The 18,021-nt window shown below is 47.4% G+C and overlaps 3 protein-coding genes across 12 annotated transcripts in view; 1 reads left to right on the plus strand and 2 right to left on the minus strand.

Annotated features, from left to right (window-relative positions):
• LOC135096248 (uncharacterized) overlaps positions 1-35 on the plus strand; it is a 6,585-nt gene extending 6,550 nt beyond the window's left edge. The window contains exon 4 of the mRNA XM_063997614.1: positions 1-35. This exon is cut by the window's left edge and continues 2,088 nt beyond it. The gene's annotated coding sequence lies outside the window, so the exon portion shown is untranslated.
• Positions 36-1,761: 1,726 nt separating this feature from the next.
• LOC135096249 (gastrula zinc finger protein XlCGF57.1-like) lies at positions 1,762-3,012 on the minus strand. Its single transcript, XM_063997615.1, has one exon. The coding sequence runs from the start codon at positions 3,010-3,012 to the stop codon at positions 1,762-1,764; it is 1,251 nt and encodes a 416-aa protein (XP_063853685.1).
• Positions 3,013-3,116: 104 nt separating this feature from the next.
• LOC135096331 (gastrula zinc finger protein XlCGF57.1-like) overlaps positions 3,117-18,021 on the minus strand; it is a 36,850-nt gene continuing 21,945 nt past the window's right edge. For 3 of the 10 annotated variants that reach the window (XM_063997765.1, XM_063997766.1, XM_063997763.1), the window contains exons 7-9: positions 17,680-17,860; positions 16,842-16,952; positions 12,526-14,991 (exon numbers count right to left, since the gene is read on the minus strand). In XM_063997765.1, coding sequence (XP_063853835.1) covers positions 13,541-14,893 — 1,353 coding nt within the window. In that variant the 5' untranslated portion in view covers positions 14,894-14,991; positions 16,842-16,952; positions 17,680-17,860 and the 3' untranslated portion in view covers positions 12,526-13,540. The other 7 variants (XR_010264690.1, XR_010264689.1, XM_063997769.1 and 4 more) reach the window with 7 other exon arrangements.

Here is an 18,021-nt window from a genome sequence, read left to right on the forward strand (position 1 = left end):
AATGGATGTTGTAATATATTATAAGAGTGAAGAAATGAGGTGTTTTATTATCATTAATAGTAGTAGTGGTGGTGGTGGTGGTGGTAGTACACAAGAACACAAGGGTTGGTGCGGGAAGCCATCAGGCCCACACGTGGCAGTCCCTGCCCTGTACAAAACACACCTGTCTGTTTCCACCTGTCATCCCTGTCCAAACACTTGTCTAACGCTTCAAAGCTCTGTAATGACTCACTCTGCACTAACAACCTGACTACTGAGTCTATTCCAGTCATCCACCGCTGTGTTTGTCATGCGAGGATTAATACTGGCCACTTTGTACACACACACACACACACATCAAGTACTGTTAACAACATAACTCAGCATTCTAGCAACAAAAGTTTATTCCAACACTTGAGTACAAAGTAACAACACACAAACACTAGTCACTCCAAGTCCCTCACACACCACCACCACATCCACAACACCTCACCCCCCACAGGTGTGTTTGGATGTGTCTGGCAACACCACTCTTGCTACACAAACACTGCCACAAACACCACACCTGTACTTCCTTACCACAGTGTGGGTGAGGATGTTTGTCAACATTACATTGCAGGATAAACCTTTTGGCCAGTCACCACACCACACCCACAAGTCACCACTGGTATTGCCAGCTGGTTTGTGGCAGTAATGTTGTGGCCAGTCACCACACCACACCCACAAGTCACCACTGGTATTGCCAGCTGGTTTGTGGCAGTAATGTTGTGGCCAGTCACCACACCACACCCACAAGTCACCACTGGTATTGCCAGCTGGTTTGTGGCAGTAATGTTGTGGCCAGTCACCACACCACACCCACAAGTCACCACTGGTATTGCCAGCTGGTTTGTGGCAGTAATGTTGTGGCCAGTCACCACACCACACCCACAAGTCACCACTGGTATTGCCAGCTGGTTTGTGGCAGTAATGTTGTGGCCAGTCACCACACCACACCCACAAGTCACCACTGGTATTGCCAGCTGGTTTGTGGCAGTAATGTTGTGGCCAGTCACCACACCACACCCACAAGTCACCACTGGTATTGCCAGGGCAAATCTTTTCCCACACTGCAGGCCTGGGAACTTTCTCTCCCTGTTTTCTGCATTTTCTTGTTTCATTGTTTGGTGAGTGCAATGGCCCCAAGCCTGGGGTCTAAAGTTACACCCTAAGCAGTGTTACCAGTGTATCCGAGGGCTCTCTTCAGGACGGCGACTGTTCCCTTCACCGCGGCTGTTTGTACCTCCTGGGCACTCGGGAGGACCCAGTGTGGGTGAGGATGTGTCTGTCAAGAGAACGCTTCCAGGTAAATCTTTTCCCACACTCCAGGCACTGGAACTTTCTCTCCCCAGTGTGGGTGAGGATGTGTGTGTCAAGGGAACCCTTCTGGGTAAATCTTTTCCCACACTCCAGGCACTGGAACTTTCTCTCCCCAGTGTGGGTGAGGATGTGTTTGTCAAGGGAACCCTTCTGGGTAAATCTTTTCCCACACTCCAGGCACGGGAACTTTCTCTCCCCAGTGTGGGTGAGGATGTGTGTGTCAAGATGGCCTTTCTGGGTGAATCTTTTCCCACACTCCAGGCACTGGAACTTTCTCTCCCCAGTGTGGGTGAGGATGTGTCTGTTAATATCACCTTTCAGGGTAAATCTTTTCCCACACTCCAGGCACTGGAACTTTCTCTCCCCAGTGTGGGTGAGGATGTGTGCGTCAAGAGAACGCTTCCAGGTAAATCTTTTCCCACACTACAGGCACTGGAACTTTCTCTCCCCAGTGTGGGTGAGGATGTGTTTGTTAAGATCACCTTTCAGGGTAAATCTTTTCCCACATTCCAGGCACTGGAACTTTCTCTCCCCAGTGTGGGTGAGGATGTGTTTGTTAAGATTACCTTTCAGGGTAAATCTTTTCCCACACTCCAGGCACTGGAACTTTCTCTCCCCAGTGTGGGTGAGGATGTGTGTGTTAAGATCACCTTTCAGGGTAAATCTTTTCCCACACTCCAGGCACTGGAACTTTCTCTCCCCAGTGTGGGTGAGGATGTGTGTGTCAAGATGGCCTTTCTGGGTGAATCTTTTCCCACACTCCAGGCACTGGAACTTTCTCTCCCCAGTGTGGGTGAGGATGTGTCTGTTAAGATCACCTTTCAGGGTAAATCTTTTCCCACATTCCAGGCACTGGAACTTTCTCTCCCCAGTGTGGGTGAGGATGTGTTTGTTAAGATTACCTTTATGGGTAAATCTTTTCCCACACTCCAGGCACTGGAACTTTCTCTCCCCAGTGTGGGTGAGGATGTGTGTGTTAAGATCACCTTTCAGGGTAAATCTTTTCCCACACTCCAGGCACTGGAACTTTCTCTCCCCAGTGTGGGTGAGGATGTGTTGATTAAGATGACCTTTATGAATAAATCTTTTCCCACACTCCAGGCACTGGAACTTTCTCTCCCCAGTGTGGGTGAGGATGTGTCTGTTAAGATCACCTTTCAGGGTAAATCTTTTCCCACACTCCAGGCACTGGAACTTTCTCTCCCCAGTGTGGGTGAGGATGTGTTTGTTAAGATTACCTTTATGGGTAAATCTTTTCCCACACTCCAGGCACTGGAACTTTCTCTCCCCAGTGTGGGTGAGGATGTGTGTGTCAAGATGGCCTTTCTGGGTGAATCTTTTCCCACACTCCAGACACTGGAACTTTCTCTCCCCAGTGTGGGTGAGGATGTGTGATGCAAGATGACTCTTCCGGGCAAATGTCTTCCCGCAGTGGTCACACTTGTGGTTCCTGCCGCCAGTGTGTGTGGCAGTGTGTTCAGTGGGGCCACTCCTGCCTCTCAGCCTTGTCTTGCCGGCATGGGAGAGGACGTGTCTGGCAATGGCAGCCTTGGTGGAGCACACTTTGCCGCAGTGGTCACAAGTGTAGGTCCTCACGCCTGGGGTCGCCTGCTGCTCCCAGCTGTTCCTGCTGCTGCTGCTGCTGCTGCTGCTGCCTGGCGTCACATCCTCCATTGCAACACTGCTCCTGGCCGCGGCCGGTCCTGCAGGAACCCTGGGGCTGCGCCGAGGATGCACGGAGGGAGTCCCTTCGCTGGACGCAGACCTGGCACCTGTAACAGAGGAGGCCGTCACCACACAGGCAGCGAGGGGCTTCCTGCCTCAGCCTCAGCCTAACACACAGCCTCCACAGACAAGATACACCTGGCACCTGTAACAGAGGAGGCCGTCACCACGCAGGCAGCGAGGGGCTTCCTGCCTCAGCCTCAGCCTAACACACAGCCTCCATACAGAGTAGGGCCGCCACACAACAACTGACTCTGTGCGGGCCACCACAGCCGTGCAAAGAGCGAGCCAATCAGTTTTTGTTGGTGGTAACTTGTGACAAAGAAGCAAGTGTTGACAGCAGTGGTGCAGCGTTCTGAGTGGCCGGCCACTGACCTGAGGGGCTCTGGGGCAGAGTGGATGGGAGGACTTGCCAGCCTTTGTAGGAGGAGGCAGTAGACACCTGCCAAAACAATAATTACTCCCAGTGAGGTGTGCAGCAGTGTTCAGGGGGTGCTGTGAACTTGCACCTTGCCTAGTCAGACTCTTTCAGCTCTGTCTGTCAACATCTACCTTTCCTTCTTGTTGGAAGTTTGCCTACATTCAACCTGTTCCTAAAAAGGGTGACCGTTCTAATCCCTCAAACTACCGTCCTATTGCTTTAATTTCCTGCCTATCTAAAGTTTTTTAATCTATCCTCAACAGGAAGATTCTTAAACATCTATCACTTGACAACCTTCTATCTGATCGCCAGTATGGGTTCCGTCAAGGCCGCTCTACTGGTGATCTTCTGGCTTTCCTTACTGAGTCTTGGTCATCCTCTTTTAGAGATTTTGGTGAAACTTTTGCTGTTGCCTTGGACATATCAAAAGCTTTTGATAGAGTCTGGCACAAAGCTTTCATTTCCAAACTACCCTCCTACGGTTTCTATCCTTCTCTCTGTAACTTCATCTCAAGTTTCCTTTCTGACCGTTCTATTGCTGCTGTGGTAGACGGTCACTGTTCTTCTCCTAAATCTACTAACAGTGGTGTTCCTCAGGGTTCTGTCCTGTCACCCACTCTCTTCTTATTATTCATTAATGATCTTCTAAACCAAACTTGTTGTCCTATCCACTCCTACGCTGATGATACCACCCTGCACTTTTCCACGTCTTTTCATAGACGTCCAACCCTTCAGGAGGTAAACATATCACGCAGGGAAGCCACAGAACGCTTGACTTCTGATCTTTCTGATTGGGGCAGAGCAAACTTGGTAATTCCTCCATCTATCAACTCAACACAACCTTTTCAATGACACTCAACTGTCCCCCTCTTCTACACTGAACATCCTCGGTCTGTCCTTTACTTATAATCTGAACTGGAAACTTCACATCTCATCTCTAGCTAAAACAGCTTCTATGAAGTTAGGTGTTATGAGACGTCTCCGCCAGCTTTTCTCACCCCCCCAGCTGCTAACTCTGTACAAGGGCCTTATCCGTCCATGTATGGAGTATGCTTCACATGTCTGGGGGGTTCCACTCATACTGCTCTTCTAGACAGGGTGGAATCAAAAGTTTTTCGTCTCATCAACTCCTCTCCTCTCAGTGACTGTCTTCAGCCTCTCTCTCACCGCCGCAATGTTGCATATCTAGCTGTCTTCTACCGCTATTTTCACGCTAACTGCTCTTCTGATCTTGCTAACTGCATGCCTCCCATCCTTCCGCGGCCTCGCTGCACAAGACTTTGTTCTCTTCTTTCTCTCACCACTATTCTGTCCACCTCTCTAACGCAAGAGTTAACCAGTATTCTCAATTATTCATCCCTTTCTCTGGTAAACTCTGGAACTCCCTGCCTGCTTCTGTATTTCCACCTTCCTATGACTTGAATTCCTTCAAGAGGGAGGTTTCAAGACACTTATCCATCAATTTTTGACCACTGACCCGAGGGGCTCTGGGGCAGAATGGACGGGAGGACTTGCCGGCCACTGACCCGAGGGGCTCTGGGGCAGAATGGACTTGCTGGTGGGGTCTTGCCGTCTCGCCACTGCTGTCCTGCCGGAAAACACACAAACAAATAAAACAACGATAAACAAACAAACAAATAACAAAAATAAAACAAGAAGACAAAGAAGGTTAACTGACGTCCTGCGTTGCTGCCACTGTTGTGACGGCAACATTTTGTCAAAAAAAACCTAGCCTAACCTAAAGTTAACCTGACTTGCCATAACATAATATAACAAATATATCACACAAAATAAGCACACCTACCTTAACACAACTAACACCAAACAACCGGCACTAGTGTGCACGTGGGGCTCCAGGCTGGCTACGCCTTGTCCGGCAGGTCTGAGTTGCCAGTTGTGTATTTTCCCTGCACTGCTACCAGGTCAGGCGAGGATACCCCCCCCCTCTCTCTCTCTCTCTTCTGACAAGACATATGATCACTATTACATAGCTAAATGTGCATAGTCTCTCTCTCTCTCTCTCAATCTCTCTAGACCTGCCGGACGCGGCCTAGCCAGCCGGGGACCCCACATCGACTGTAGTGCCACACAGCCTAACCTAACCCAGCGCAGCAGTGCACAAGATGTCTGCCTATTATTCCCCAGGCAGGCAGCACCAGCAGACAGCCAGGCGGCGCCGCCACGCCTTGGGAATAAAAGAAATGAACAAACAAACAAACAAACCACAACAAGAGTGACGGTGACCACCACCTCAGTCACTCGCCTCCCGACATTGACTTGTTCCCCGCCCACCATTACCTGCACGCCCTCAGGTGAGGCCAGGGAGGCGCCGCCAGTCCGCCAGGTGGCCACAGGTGACCCAGGCCAGCTCAAACACAGGCGCAATCTGCCGCACACTCGGCGTGACCTGACCACTGACCACAGCACCACGCGGACGCCGCCTCTGTTCCCTCCACCAGACTTGATCTTGATCTTGATGCTACAGGTGGCACAGGAATTATTCAGCGTTGCCAGATTGTTTTGGCCATATTATCGTACTACACTAGTTGAGATTATTGTACTTCTGGTAAAATTGTCGTACATATGTAATTATTCCAAATATTATGCAAAACTGCCACTTTCTAAATATAGAATTTAGGTTATATATATATATATATATATATATATATATATATATATATATATATATATATATATATATATATATATATATATATATATATATATATATATATATATATATATATATATATATATATATATATAAAGACAGAGAGAGAGAGAGAGAGAGAGAGAGAGAGAGAGAGAGAGAGAGAGAGAGAGAGAGAGAGAGAGAGAGAGAGAGAGAGAGAGAGTGTGTGTGTGTAATGAAAAACAACAACAATGCCCTTAACAAACAAAACACTTTCCTAAGTACATATCATTAATAATTGGAGAAAAACTACAGGACACTTGGTTAAGTTGTTTACTTACTATGTAGGAGATTAGTGGTCTTGTTCTTCTATATATACATGGGGCACGTCGTCAGCAGCCCCGGCACTCTCTTCATTGGAGGAATATAGCACTCTTGATGTCATGTTTTTTATCATTGACTTTGATTGATGGCTTGAAGGTCGTACAGTCACTGCTGGATGTGGACGCAACACACTGCTTCGCTAGGATCATGTCTCTTACGGTTTCTGTTATTAGCTTATTTCTGTCTTTTGTTTTCACACGGTTTACACTAGAGAAGCAGCACTCACAGTCAGCATTAGCATGAGGCAAAGAAAGACATCCTAGTGAAAAGTCTGAAACAAGCTTAAACTTGGGGTTTCCATCACTATCCTCCAGAGTTTTTATGGCACACCAAAATTTATCAGGCTGGTTGTAATTGCTTTTGTCCACTTTTTTCGCCATGTTGGTAATGGATTCAGGCAGATCTTCTACGGCAAGCCTCTTCCACTCATCGTCCAGTTGCTGGAGGGTAGAATCATCCTGGGCAATGATTCGGGGAAGGTGTGTCGCGAGGGGCACCACACTTTGCTCTTGCACTTTGCCCTGGATGCCTAGAACACTGGCTGGCTCCAGCATGTGCATTCTTGAAAGGACTTCTTCATCTCAGAAATGAAATCTCTTCCTGATCTGTTCTGCTGCTACTATCAAAAATAATCTGCAGTGGAAGCGAAACCCGTACATTTCCTTTTTTTGCTTGCTTAATTCTGGATTGTCTGTTACTGTTTTTAAGACAGATGCACCCAAATACACCTGCTCTAGCATCAGGAACTCACGTTGATATCTTGGATCAACTTTTGAAAGCATGGTTTTCACAATGTATTCATGGTTCATGTACATCAGTAGCAATTCTTTATATAAATTACAAACCTGCCTGTGCAATTCAGTTATGACCACTCTTTCACTTTGAAATAAAAGGTTCAGCTGAGTAAACTTTGGTAATACTGAAGAAAGGAAGCAGTAGTAAAGCCTGGTAAATGGACTGTGTTACTGTACGTAAAGCGTTTGTACCTCACGTCATTATTCCTCGGCATTTATAAGTGAAATGTTCAATAGTCTTCTATTTGCATGAAAACGTGTAACATGTGTGAGTATCAGTATTCAGTGCTATATTGAGCACAAAGCCGATGCTCACTTGTTGGTAGTGTGGGGTTAACCTGCTGGTCGCCTGCGGGCATCACTCACGGCCAAGTCGCGCTCAGACAAAGACGGGCAGGATGGTGACCGAGGTAAATACTTTAATTTTGTGGTAAAAACTGCTTGTCATAGTGCCAAGTTGACTGCATGTATTGTTAATGAATACTGTAATATGTTGAAAGTGTTTAATATCAGCGTGTAACGTTATCTTGTAAGAAATTGAGACAGAGAACTTGTCCGCAGTTGTTACGGTCGTGCCTACCTCATCAATAAACGTGTCAGGGAGAACTGCCTCTCCTCTACCCTACGATGATGGTGTGATTGGTAAAACAGATCACCTGAGAGCCAACTCATGCCCAGCCGCTGCGACTACAGTTCTGGTGACAGATTAACAACATTTCTACATTGCAAAGGCTGTAGTTGAAGTGACGCGGGTTTTTAAGGGTGTTTTTGTGGTTCTGGTGACAGATTAACAACATTTCTACATTGCAAAGGCTGTAGTTGAAGTGACACGGGTTTTTAAGGGTGTTTTTGTGGTTCTGGTGACAGATTAACAACATTTCTACATTGCAAAGGCTGTAGTTGAAGTGACGCGGGCTGTGGCAGAGCTGAAGCACCACTCAGCGCCGGTCAGCACCGTGGAGTGGCACCCCAGCGAGGGTTCCTTGCTGGTCAGCGGGGGGAAGGACGACGCCATCTTGCAGTGGGACCTGGCTGTGGAGAGGGAGGCAGCTGAGGAGTGGGAGGTGGGTGGTGGTGGTGGTGGTGGGATGGAGGGGAGAGGAGAGGAGGAGGAGGAGGAGGTTGTAGTAGTGGTAGTAGTAGTTATAGTCATAGTAGTAGTAATAGTAGTAGTTAGGTTAATCTAGGGTAGGTTAGATTAAGTTAGGTTTGTTTAGGTTAAGTTAAGGTAGGTTTGGTTTGGTTAAGTTAGGATGAAGTTCAATATAGTTAGGTTTTAGTGTGTGTGTGTGTGTGTGTGTGTGTGTGTGTGTGTGTGTGTGTGTACTTTTTCTTTTTGTTGTTTTGTTTGTTTTGTTTGTTTTCCTGCATGTCAGCGCCCCAGGAGGCTACAAAACAATGTGCAGGTGTGTGTGGGCGTTGGAGGGGAAGAGGTGGTGCCGTGGTGGTGGCTGGCCGTCAACTGAGGTCGGACGGGAGACGAGGAGTGAAGGAGGGAAGGAAAGAAAGGACTGGATAGACATTATGAGGTGACAGAGGCAAGGAAGCAAGCAAGCAAGGAAAGGAGGAGTGCAGAAACAGTACAACAGGATTATTAATTAAAACCAAGTGTGCATGGCAACTCTTAGACAAAGCTTAGGTTAAGTTAGAAGGAGGAGGAGGAGGAGGAAAAACAGGAGAAATAGAGATAGGAAGAAGAGAAAGGTGACAAAGAATAACCTTACCAAACTTAACCTAACCTAAACTTTACCTAACCTTATCTAACACCCTCCTCCCCCCCGCCCCCCCAGGATGTGCCAGAGCTGCTGCTGTTCGTGCACCGCGGTCAGCAGGAGGTGAAGGAGTTACACTGGCACCCTCAGATCCCCGGCCTGCTGGTGTCCACGGCTCACAGCGGCTTCAGTATCTTAAAGCCCATCAGCTGCTGAGGTGTGTGGGGGGGTGAGGGGGAGAGAGGGGAGGGGTGTGTGTGTGTGTGTGTGTGTGTGAGAGAGAAGGGGGTTAGAGAGGGAGGGACAGGAAGGAAAGAGAGGGTGAAAAATGAAGGTGTGTGTGTGTGTGTGTGTGTGTTGAGTGGCACACAAATAAGTCTTCTTTGTCAACTTGATCCGTAGCCTTTAAAACTCTGTATATAGCAATCAGCTCCCCTCTTTCTCTTCTCTCTGCTAATGATGCAAGCTTCAGTCTCATTAATGTTTCTTCACAGGTTAAATCTGTCAGGCTTGGCACCAGTTTGGCTGCAGCTGTTTGGATCCTCTCTGTTTTCCTTGTTTCCTTTTCATTATGGGGTGAGCAAACAATTGTGGCATATTTGGTGGAGTCACATATTCCACGAACCTTCTCATCATCTCCTCATCCATGGAAGCCAGTGCCCCTTTCATCTTTCTTACTAACTCACAGGTTTCCCCAACTATTTTGTTGACATGTTTTTTCTGGTGACAAATTATCACTCATTCTAATTCCCAAGTCTTTTTCTTCTTGGGTTTTATTAATGTCCACTTCTCCCGTGGTGTAGCAACTTGTCAGGCTTCTTTTGCCTTTTTCCTAATTCCATCACCATGTGCGTGTGTGTGTGTGTGTGTGTGTGTGACTAATTGACTGACTAACCATATATAAACATTCCTTACACACACACACACACACACACACCTTTTCCAATTCTTTTTTATTATTATTTTAAAGAATCTCTCCCTCTCTCTCTCTCCTGTTTATCTATTTTATTTATATTTATTCACATTTGGCTCATTATTTTTTGTATTGTTTTGCATTTGGTTGTTGTTCCTCTGTTTATCCATTATACTTCAGTTCCTCCATCATTATTCCTTCATTTCTTTTGCTTTGATCAACTTTTCCTTGCTCTTTCTGTATTTTGCCCGTTTTCTTTGCATTTCTTAAAGTCCTTCCTCTATTTCGTCCATTTTCTTCAGTTCCTCCAATTATTGCTTCCTTCCTGTGTTCCCTCCTGCGGGTCTCGTCACAAGATACTCGGCAAGGAGAGAACAACAACAACAAACAAAACAACAACAACAACAACAACAATAATAATAATAAAGTTTGCCTACATTCAACCTGTTCCTAAAAAGGGTGACCGTTCTAATCCCTCAAACTACCGTCCTATTGCTTTAATTTCCTGCTTATCTAAAGTTTTTGAGTCTATCCTCAACAGGAAGATTCTTAAACATCTATCACTTGACAACCTTCTATCTGATCGCCAGTATGGGTTCCGTCAAGGCCGCTCTACTGGTGATCTTCTGGCTTTCCTTACTGAGTCTTGGTCATCCTCTTTTAGAGATTTTGGTGAAACTTTTGCTGTTGCCTTGGACATATCAAAAGCTTTTGATAGTCTGGCACAAAGCTTTCATTTCCAAACTACCCTCCTACGGTTTCTATCCTTCTCTCTGTAACTTCATCTCAAGTTTCCTTTCTGACCGTTCTATTGCTGCTGTGGTAGACGGTCACTGTTCTTCTCCTAAATCTACTAACAGTGGTGTTCCTCAGGGTTCTGTCCTGTCACCCACTCTCTTCTTATTATTCATTAATGATCTTCTAAACCAAACTTGTTGTCCTATCCACTCCTACGCTGATGATACCACCCTGCACTTTTCCACGTCTTTTCATAGACGTCCAACCCTTCAGGAGGTAAACATATCACGCAGGGAAGCCACAGAACGCCTGACTTCTGATCTTTCTAAAATTTCTGATTGGGGCAGAGCAAACTTGGTGTTGTTCAATGTCTCAAACACTCAATTCCTCCATCTATCAACTCGACACAGTCTTCCAGACAACTATCCCCTCTTCTTCAATGACACTCAACTGTCCCCCTCTTCTACACTGAACATCCTCGGTCTATCCTTTACTTATAATCTGAACTGGAAACTTCACATCTCATCTCTAGCTAAAACAGCTTCTATGAAGTTAGGTGTTCTGAGACGTCTCCGCCAGTTTTTCTCACCCCCCCAGCTGCTAACTCTGTACAGGGGCCTTATCTGTCCATGTATGGAGTATGCTTCACATGTCTGGGGAGGTTCCACTCATACTGCTCTTCTAGACAGGGTGGAATCAAAAGCTTTTCGTCTCATCAACTCCTCTCCTCTAACTGACTGTCTTCAGCCCCTCTCTCACCGCCGCAATGTTGCATATCTAGCTGTCTTCTACCGCTATTTTCATGCCAACTGCTCTTCTGATCTTGCTAACTGCATGCCTCCCCTCCTCCCACGGCCTCGCTGCACAAGACTTTCTTCTTTCTCTCACCCCTATTCTGTCCACCTCTCTAACGCAAGAGTTAACCAGTATTCTCAATCATTCATCCCTTTCTCTGGTAAACTCTGGAACTCCCTGCCTTCTTCTGTATTTCCACCTTCCTATGACTTGAATTCCTTCAAGAGGGAGGTTTGAAGACACTTATCCACCAATTTTTGACCACTGCTTTGACCCTTTTATGGGACTGCCATTTCAGTGGGCATTTTTTTTTATTAGATTTTTGTTGCCCTTGGCCAGTATCCTTCCTACATAAAAAAAAAAAAGCAATTATTATTAATTTTTGTTATTATTATTGTTATTGTTGTTGTATGTATGTTTTGAAATGGTTTTATTTGGATTCTCTCTCTCTCTCTCTCTCTCACTCTCTCTGTCCTACACACACACACACACACACACACACACACTGTATCATGTACAGCGTATATTTTCATAAGTGGATGCATTTTATATATAACAGCGAGTTATAGTGGAGTTGTAAGTTATTGGTGGTGTTATTGTTGTTATTCTTCTTCTAAGCCAAATTGTTGATGAAGAAGAAGAAAAAGAAGAAGAGTGAATGGGTTTAGTTTTGAATAATTTTAATAACAATTTTCCAGCTTATATTTGAAGAAAATGGATGTTGTAATATATTATAAGAGTGAAGAAATGAAGTGTTTTATTATCATTAATAGTTGTAGTGGTGGTGGTGGTGGTAGTACACAAGAACACAAGGGTTGGTGCGGGAAGCCATCAGGCCCACACGTGGCAGTCCCTGCCCTGTACAAAACACACCTGTCTGTTTCCACCTGTCATCCCTGTCCAAACACTTGTCTAACACTTCAAAGCTCTGTAATGACTCACTCTGCACTAACAACCTGACTACTGAGTCTATTCCAGTCATCCACCGCTGTGTTTGTCATGCGAGGATTAATACTGGCCACTTTGTACACACACACACACACATCAAGTACTGTTAACAACATAACTCAGCATTCTAGCAACAAAAGTTTATTCCAACACTTGAGTACAAAGTAACAACACACAAACACTAGTCACTCCAAGTCCCTCACACACCACCACCACATCCACAACACCTCACCCCCCACAGGTGTGTTTGGATGTGTCTGGCAACACCACTCTTGCTACACAAACACTGCCACAAACACCACACCTGTACTTCCTTACCACAGTGTGGGTGAGGATGTTTGTCAACATTACATTGCAGGATAAACCTTTTGGCCAGTCACCACACCACACCCACAAGTCACCACTGGTATTGCCAGCTGGTTTGTGGCAGTAATGTTGTGGCCAGTCACCACACCACACCCACAAGTCACCACTGGTATTGCCAGCTGGTTTGTGGCAGTAATGTTGTGGCCAGTCACCACACCACACCCACAAGTCACCACTGGTATTGCCAGCTGGTTTGTGGCAGTAATGTTGTGGCCAGTCACCACACCACACCCACAAGTCACCACTGGTATTGCCAGCTGGTTTGTGGCAGTAATGTTGTGGCCAGTCACCACACCACACCCACAAGTCACCACTGGTATTGCCAGCTGGTTTGTGGCAGTAATGTTGTGGCCAGTCACCACACCACACCCACAAGTCACCACTGGTATTGCCAGCTGGTTTGTGGCAGTAATGTTGTGGCCAGTCACCACACCACACCCACAAGTCACCACTGGTATTGCCAGCTGGTTTGTGGCAGTAATGTTGTGGCCAGTCACCACACCACACCCACAAGTCACCACTGGTATTGCCAGCTGGTTTGTGGCAGTAATGTTGTGGCCAGTCACCACACCACACCCACAAGTCACCACTGGTATTGCCAGGGCAAATCTTTTCCCACACTGCAGGCCTGGGAACTTTCTCTCCCTGTTTTCTGCATTTTCTTGTTTCATTGTTTGGTGAGTGCAATGGCCCCAAGCCTGGGGTCTAAAGTTACACCCTAAGCAGTGTTACCAGTGTATCCGAGGGCTCTCTTCAGGACGGCGACTGTTCCCTTCACCGCGGCTGTTTGTACCTCCTGGGCACTCGGGAGGACCCAGTGTGGGTGAGGATGTGTCTGTCAAGAGAACGCTTCCAGGTAAATCTTTTCCCACACTCCAGGCACTGGAACTTTCTCTCCCCAGTGTGGGTGAGGATGTGTGTGTCAAGATTACCTTTCTGGGTAAATCTTTTCCCACACTCCAGGCACTGGAACTTTCTCTCCCCAGTGTGGGTGAGGATGTGTGTGTCAAGGGAACCCTTCTGGGTAAATCTTTTCCCACACTCCAGGCACTGGAACTTTCTCTCCCCAGTGTGGGTGAGGATGTGTGTGTTAAGATTACATTTATGGGTAAATCTTTTCCCACACTCCAGGCACTGGAACTTTCTCTCCCCAGTGTGGGTGAGGATGTGTGCGTCAAGAGAACGCTTCCAGGTAAATCTTTTCCCACACTCCAGGCACTGGAACTTTCTCTCCCCAGTGTGGGTGAGGATGTGTGTGTCAAGGGAATACTTCCGGGTAAATCTTTTCCCACACTCCAGGCACTGGAACTTTCTCTCCCCAGTGTGGGTGAGGATGTGTTTGTTAAGATCACCTTTCTGGGTAAATCTTTTCCCACACTCCAGGCACTGGAACTTTCTCTCCCCAGTGTGGGTGAGGATGTGTGTGTCAAGGGAACCCTTCTGGGTAAATCTTTTCCCACACTCCAGGCACTGGAACTTTCTCTCCCCAGTGTGGGTGAGGATGTGTTGATTAAGATGACCTTTATGAATAAATCTTTTCCCACACTCCAGGCACTGGAACTTTCTCTCCCCAGTGTGGGTGAGGATGTGTTTGTTAAGATTACCTTTATGGGTAAATCTTTTCCCACACTCCAGGCACTGGAACTTTCTCTCCCCAGTGTGGGTGAGGATGTGTTTGTTAAGATCATCTTTATGAATAAATCTTTTCCCACACTCCAGGCACTGGAACTTTCTCTCCCCAGTGTGGGTGAGGATGTGTGTGTGAAGATTACCTTTTAGGGTAAATCTTTTCCCACACTCCAGGCACTGGAACTTTCTCTCCCCAGTGTGGGTGAGGATGTGTGATGCAAGATGACTCTTCCGGGCAAATGTCTTCCCGCAGTGGTCACACTTGTGGTTCCTGCCGCCAGTGTGGGTGGCAGTGTGTTCAGTGGGGCCACTCCTGCCTCTCAGCCTTGTCTTGCCGGCATGGGAGAGGACGTGTCTGGCAATGGCAGCCTTGGTGGAGCACACTTTGCCGCAGTGGTCACAAGTGTAGGTCCTCACGCCTGGGGTCGCCTGCTGCTCCCAGCTGTTCCTGCTGCTGCTGCTGCTGCTGCTGCTGCTGCCTGGCGTCACATCCTCCATTGCAACACTGCTCCTGGCCGCGGCCGGTCCTGCAGGAACCCTGGGGCTGCGCCGAGGATGCACGGAGGGAGTCCCTTCGCTGGACGCAGACCTGGCACCTGTAACAGAGGAGGCCGTCACCACACAGGCAGCGAGGGGCTTCCTGCCTCAGCCTCAGCCTAACACACAGCCTCCACAGACAAGATACACCTGGCACCTGTAACAGAGGAGGCCGTCACCACGCAGGCAGCGAGGGGCTTCCTGCCTCAGCCTCAGCCTAACACACAGCCTCCATACAGAGTAGGGCCGCCACACAACAACTGACTCTGTGCGGGCCACCACAGCCGTGCAAAGAGCGAGCCAATCAGTTTTTGTTGGTGGTAACTTGTGACAAAGAAGCAAGTGTTGACAGCAGTGGTGCAGCGTTCTGAGTGGCCGGCCACTGACCTGAGGGGCTCTGGGGCAGAGTGGATGGGAGGACTTGCCAGCCTTTGTAGGAGGAGGCAGTAGACACCTGCCAAAACAATAATTACTCCCAGTGAGGTGTGCAGCAGTGTTCAGGGGGTGCTGTGAACTTGCACCTTGCCTAGTCAGACTCTTTCAGCTCTGTCTGTCAACATCTACCTTTCCTTCTTGCTGGAAGTTTGCCTACATTCAACCTGTTCCTAAAAAGGGTGACCGTTCTAATCCCTCAAACTACCGTCCTATTGCTTTAATTTCCTGCCTATCTAAAGTTTTTGAGTCTATCCTGAACAGGAAGATTCTTAAACATCTATCACTTGACAACCTTCTATCTGATCGCCAGTATGGGTTCCGTCAAGGCCGCTCTACTGGTGATCTTCTGGCTTTCCTTACTGAGTCTTGGTCATCCTCTTTTAGAGATTTTGGTGAAACTTTTGCTGTTGCCTTGGACATATCAAAAGCTTTTGATAGAGTCTGGCACAAAGCTTTCATTTCCAAACTACCCTCCTACGGTTTCTATCCTTCTCTCTGTAACTTCATCTCAAGTTTCCTTTCTGACCGTTCTATTGCTGCTGTGGTAGACGGTCACTGTTCTTCTCCTAAATCTACTAACAGTGGTGTTCCTCAGGGTTCTGTCCTGTCACCCACTCTCTTCTTATTATTCATTAATGATCTTCTAAACCAAACTTGTTGTCCTATCCACTCCTACGCTGATGATACCACCCTGCACTTTTCCACGTCTTTTCATAGACGTCCAACCCTTCAGGAGGTAAACATATCACGCCGGGAAGCCACAGAACGCTTGACTTCTGATCTTTCTGATTGGGGCAGAGCAAACTTGGTAATTCCTCCATCTATCAACTCAACACAACCTTTTCAATGACACTCAACTGTCCCCCTCTTCTACACTGAACATCCTCGGTCTGTCCTTTACTTATAATCTGAACTGGAAACTTCACATCTCATCTCTAGCTAAAACAGCTTCTATGAAGTTAGGTGTTCTGAGACGTCTCCGCCAGCTTTTCTCACCCCCCCAGCTGCTAACTCTGTACAAGGGCCTTATCCGTCCATGTATGGAGTATGCTTCACATGTCTGGGGGTTCCACTCATACTGCTCTTCTAGACAGGGTGGAATCAAAAGTTTTTCGTCTCATCAACTCCTCTCCTCTAACTGACTGTCTTCAGCCTCTCTCTCACCGCCGCAATGTTGCATCTCTAGCTGTCTTCTACCGCTATTTTCACGCTAACTGCTCTTCTGATCTTGCTAACTGCATGCCTCCCCTCCTTCCGCGGCCTCGCTGCACAACACTTTGTTCTCTTCTTTCTCTCACCCCTATTCTGTCCACCTCTCTAACGCAAGAGTTAATCAGTATTCTCAATCATTCATCCCTTTCTCTGGTAAACTCTGGAACTCCCTGCCTGCTTCTGTATTTCCACCTTCCTATGACTTGAATTCCTTCAAGAGGGAGGTTTCAAGACACTTATCCATCAATTTTTGACCACTGACCCGAGGGGCTCTGGGGCAGAATGGACGGGAGGACTTGCCGGCCACTGACCCGAGGGGCTCTGGGGCAGAATGGACTTGCTGGTGGGGTCTTGCCGTCTCGCCACTGCTGTCCTGCCGGAAAACACACAAACAAATAAAACAACGATAAACAAACAAACAAATAACAAAAATAAAACAAGAAGACAAAGAAGGTTAACTGACGTCCTGCGTTGCTGCCACTGTTGTGACGGCAACATTTTGTCAAAAAAAACCTAGCCTAACCTAAAGTTAACCTGACTTGCCATAACATAATATAACAAATATATCACACAAAATAAGCACACCTACCTTAACACAACTAACACCAAACAACCGGCACTAGTGTGCACGTGGGGCTCCAGGCTGGCTACGCCTTGTCCGGCAGGTCTGAGTTGCCAGTTGTGTATTTTCCCTGCACTGCTACCAGGTCAGGCGAGGATACCCCCCCCCTCTCTCTCTCTCTCTTCTGACAAGACATATGATCACTATTACATAGCTAAATGTGCATAGTCTCTCTCTCTCTCTCTCTCAATCTCTCTAGACCTGCCGGACGCGGCCTAGCCAGCCGGGGACCCCACATCGACTGTAGTGCCACACAGCCTAACCTAACCCAGCGCAGCAGTGCACAAGATGTCTGCCTATTATTCCCCAGGCAACACTTCACCAGGCAGGCAGCACCAGCAGACAGCCAGGCGGCGCCGCCACGCCTTGGGAATAAAAGAAATGAACAAACAAACAAACAAACCACAACAAGAGTGACGGTGACCACCACCTCAGTCACTCGCCTCCCGACATTGACTTGTTCCCCGCCCACCATTACCTGCACGCCCTCAGGTGAGGCCAGGGAGGCGCCGCCAGTCCGCCAGGTGGCCACAGGTGACCCAGGCCAGCTCAAACACAGGCGCAATCTGCCGCACACTCGGCGTGACCTGACCACTGACCACAGCACCACGCGGACGCCGCCTCTGTTCCCTCCACCAGACTTGATCTTGATCTTGATGCTACAGGTGGCACAGGAATTATTCAGCGTTGCCAGATTGTTTTGGCCATATTATCGTACTACACTAGTTGAAATTATTGTACTTCTGGTAAAATTGTCGTACATATGTAATTATTCCAAATATTATGCAAAACTGCCACTTTCCAAATATAGAATTTAGGT

The sequence above is a fragment of the Scylla paramamosain genome, unplaced genomic scaffold (genome assembly GCF_035594125.1).
Source record: "Scylla paramamosain isolate STU-SP2022 unplaced genomic scaffold, ASM3559412v1 Contig3, whole genome shotgun sequence".
Classification (NCBI taxonomy): Eukaryota; Metazoa; Arthropoda; class Malacostraca; order Decapoda; family Portunidae; genus Scylla; species Scylla paramamosain.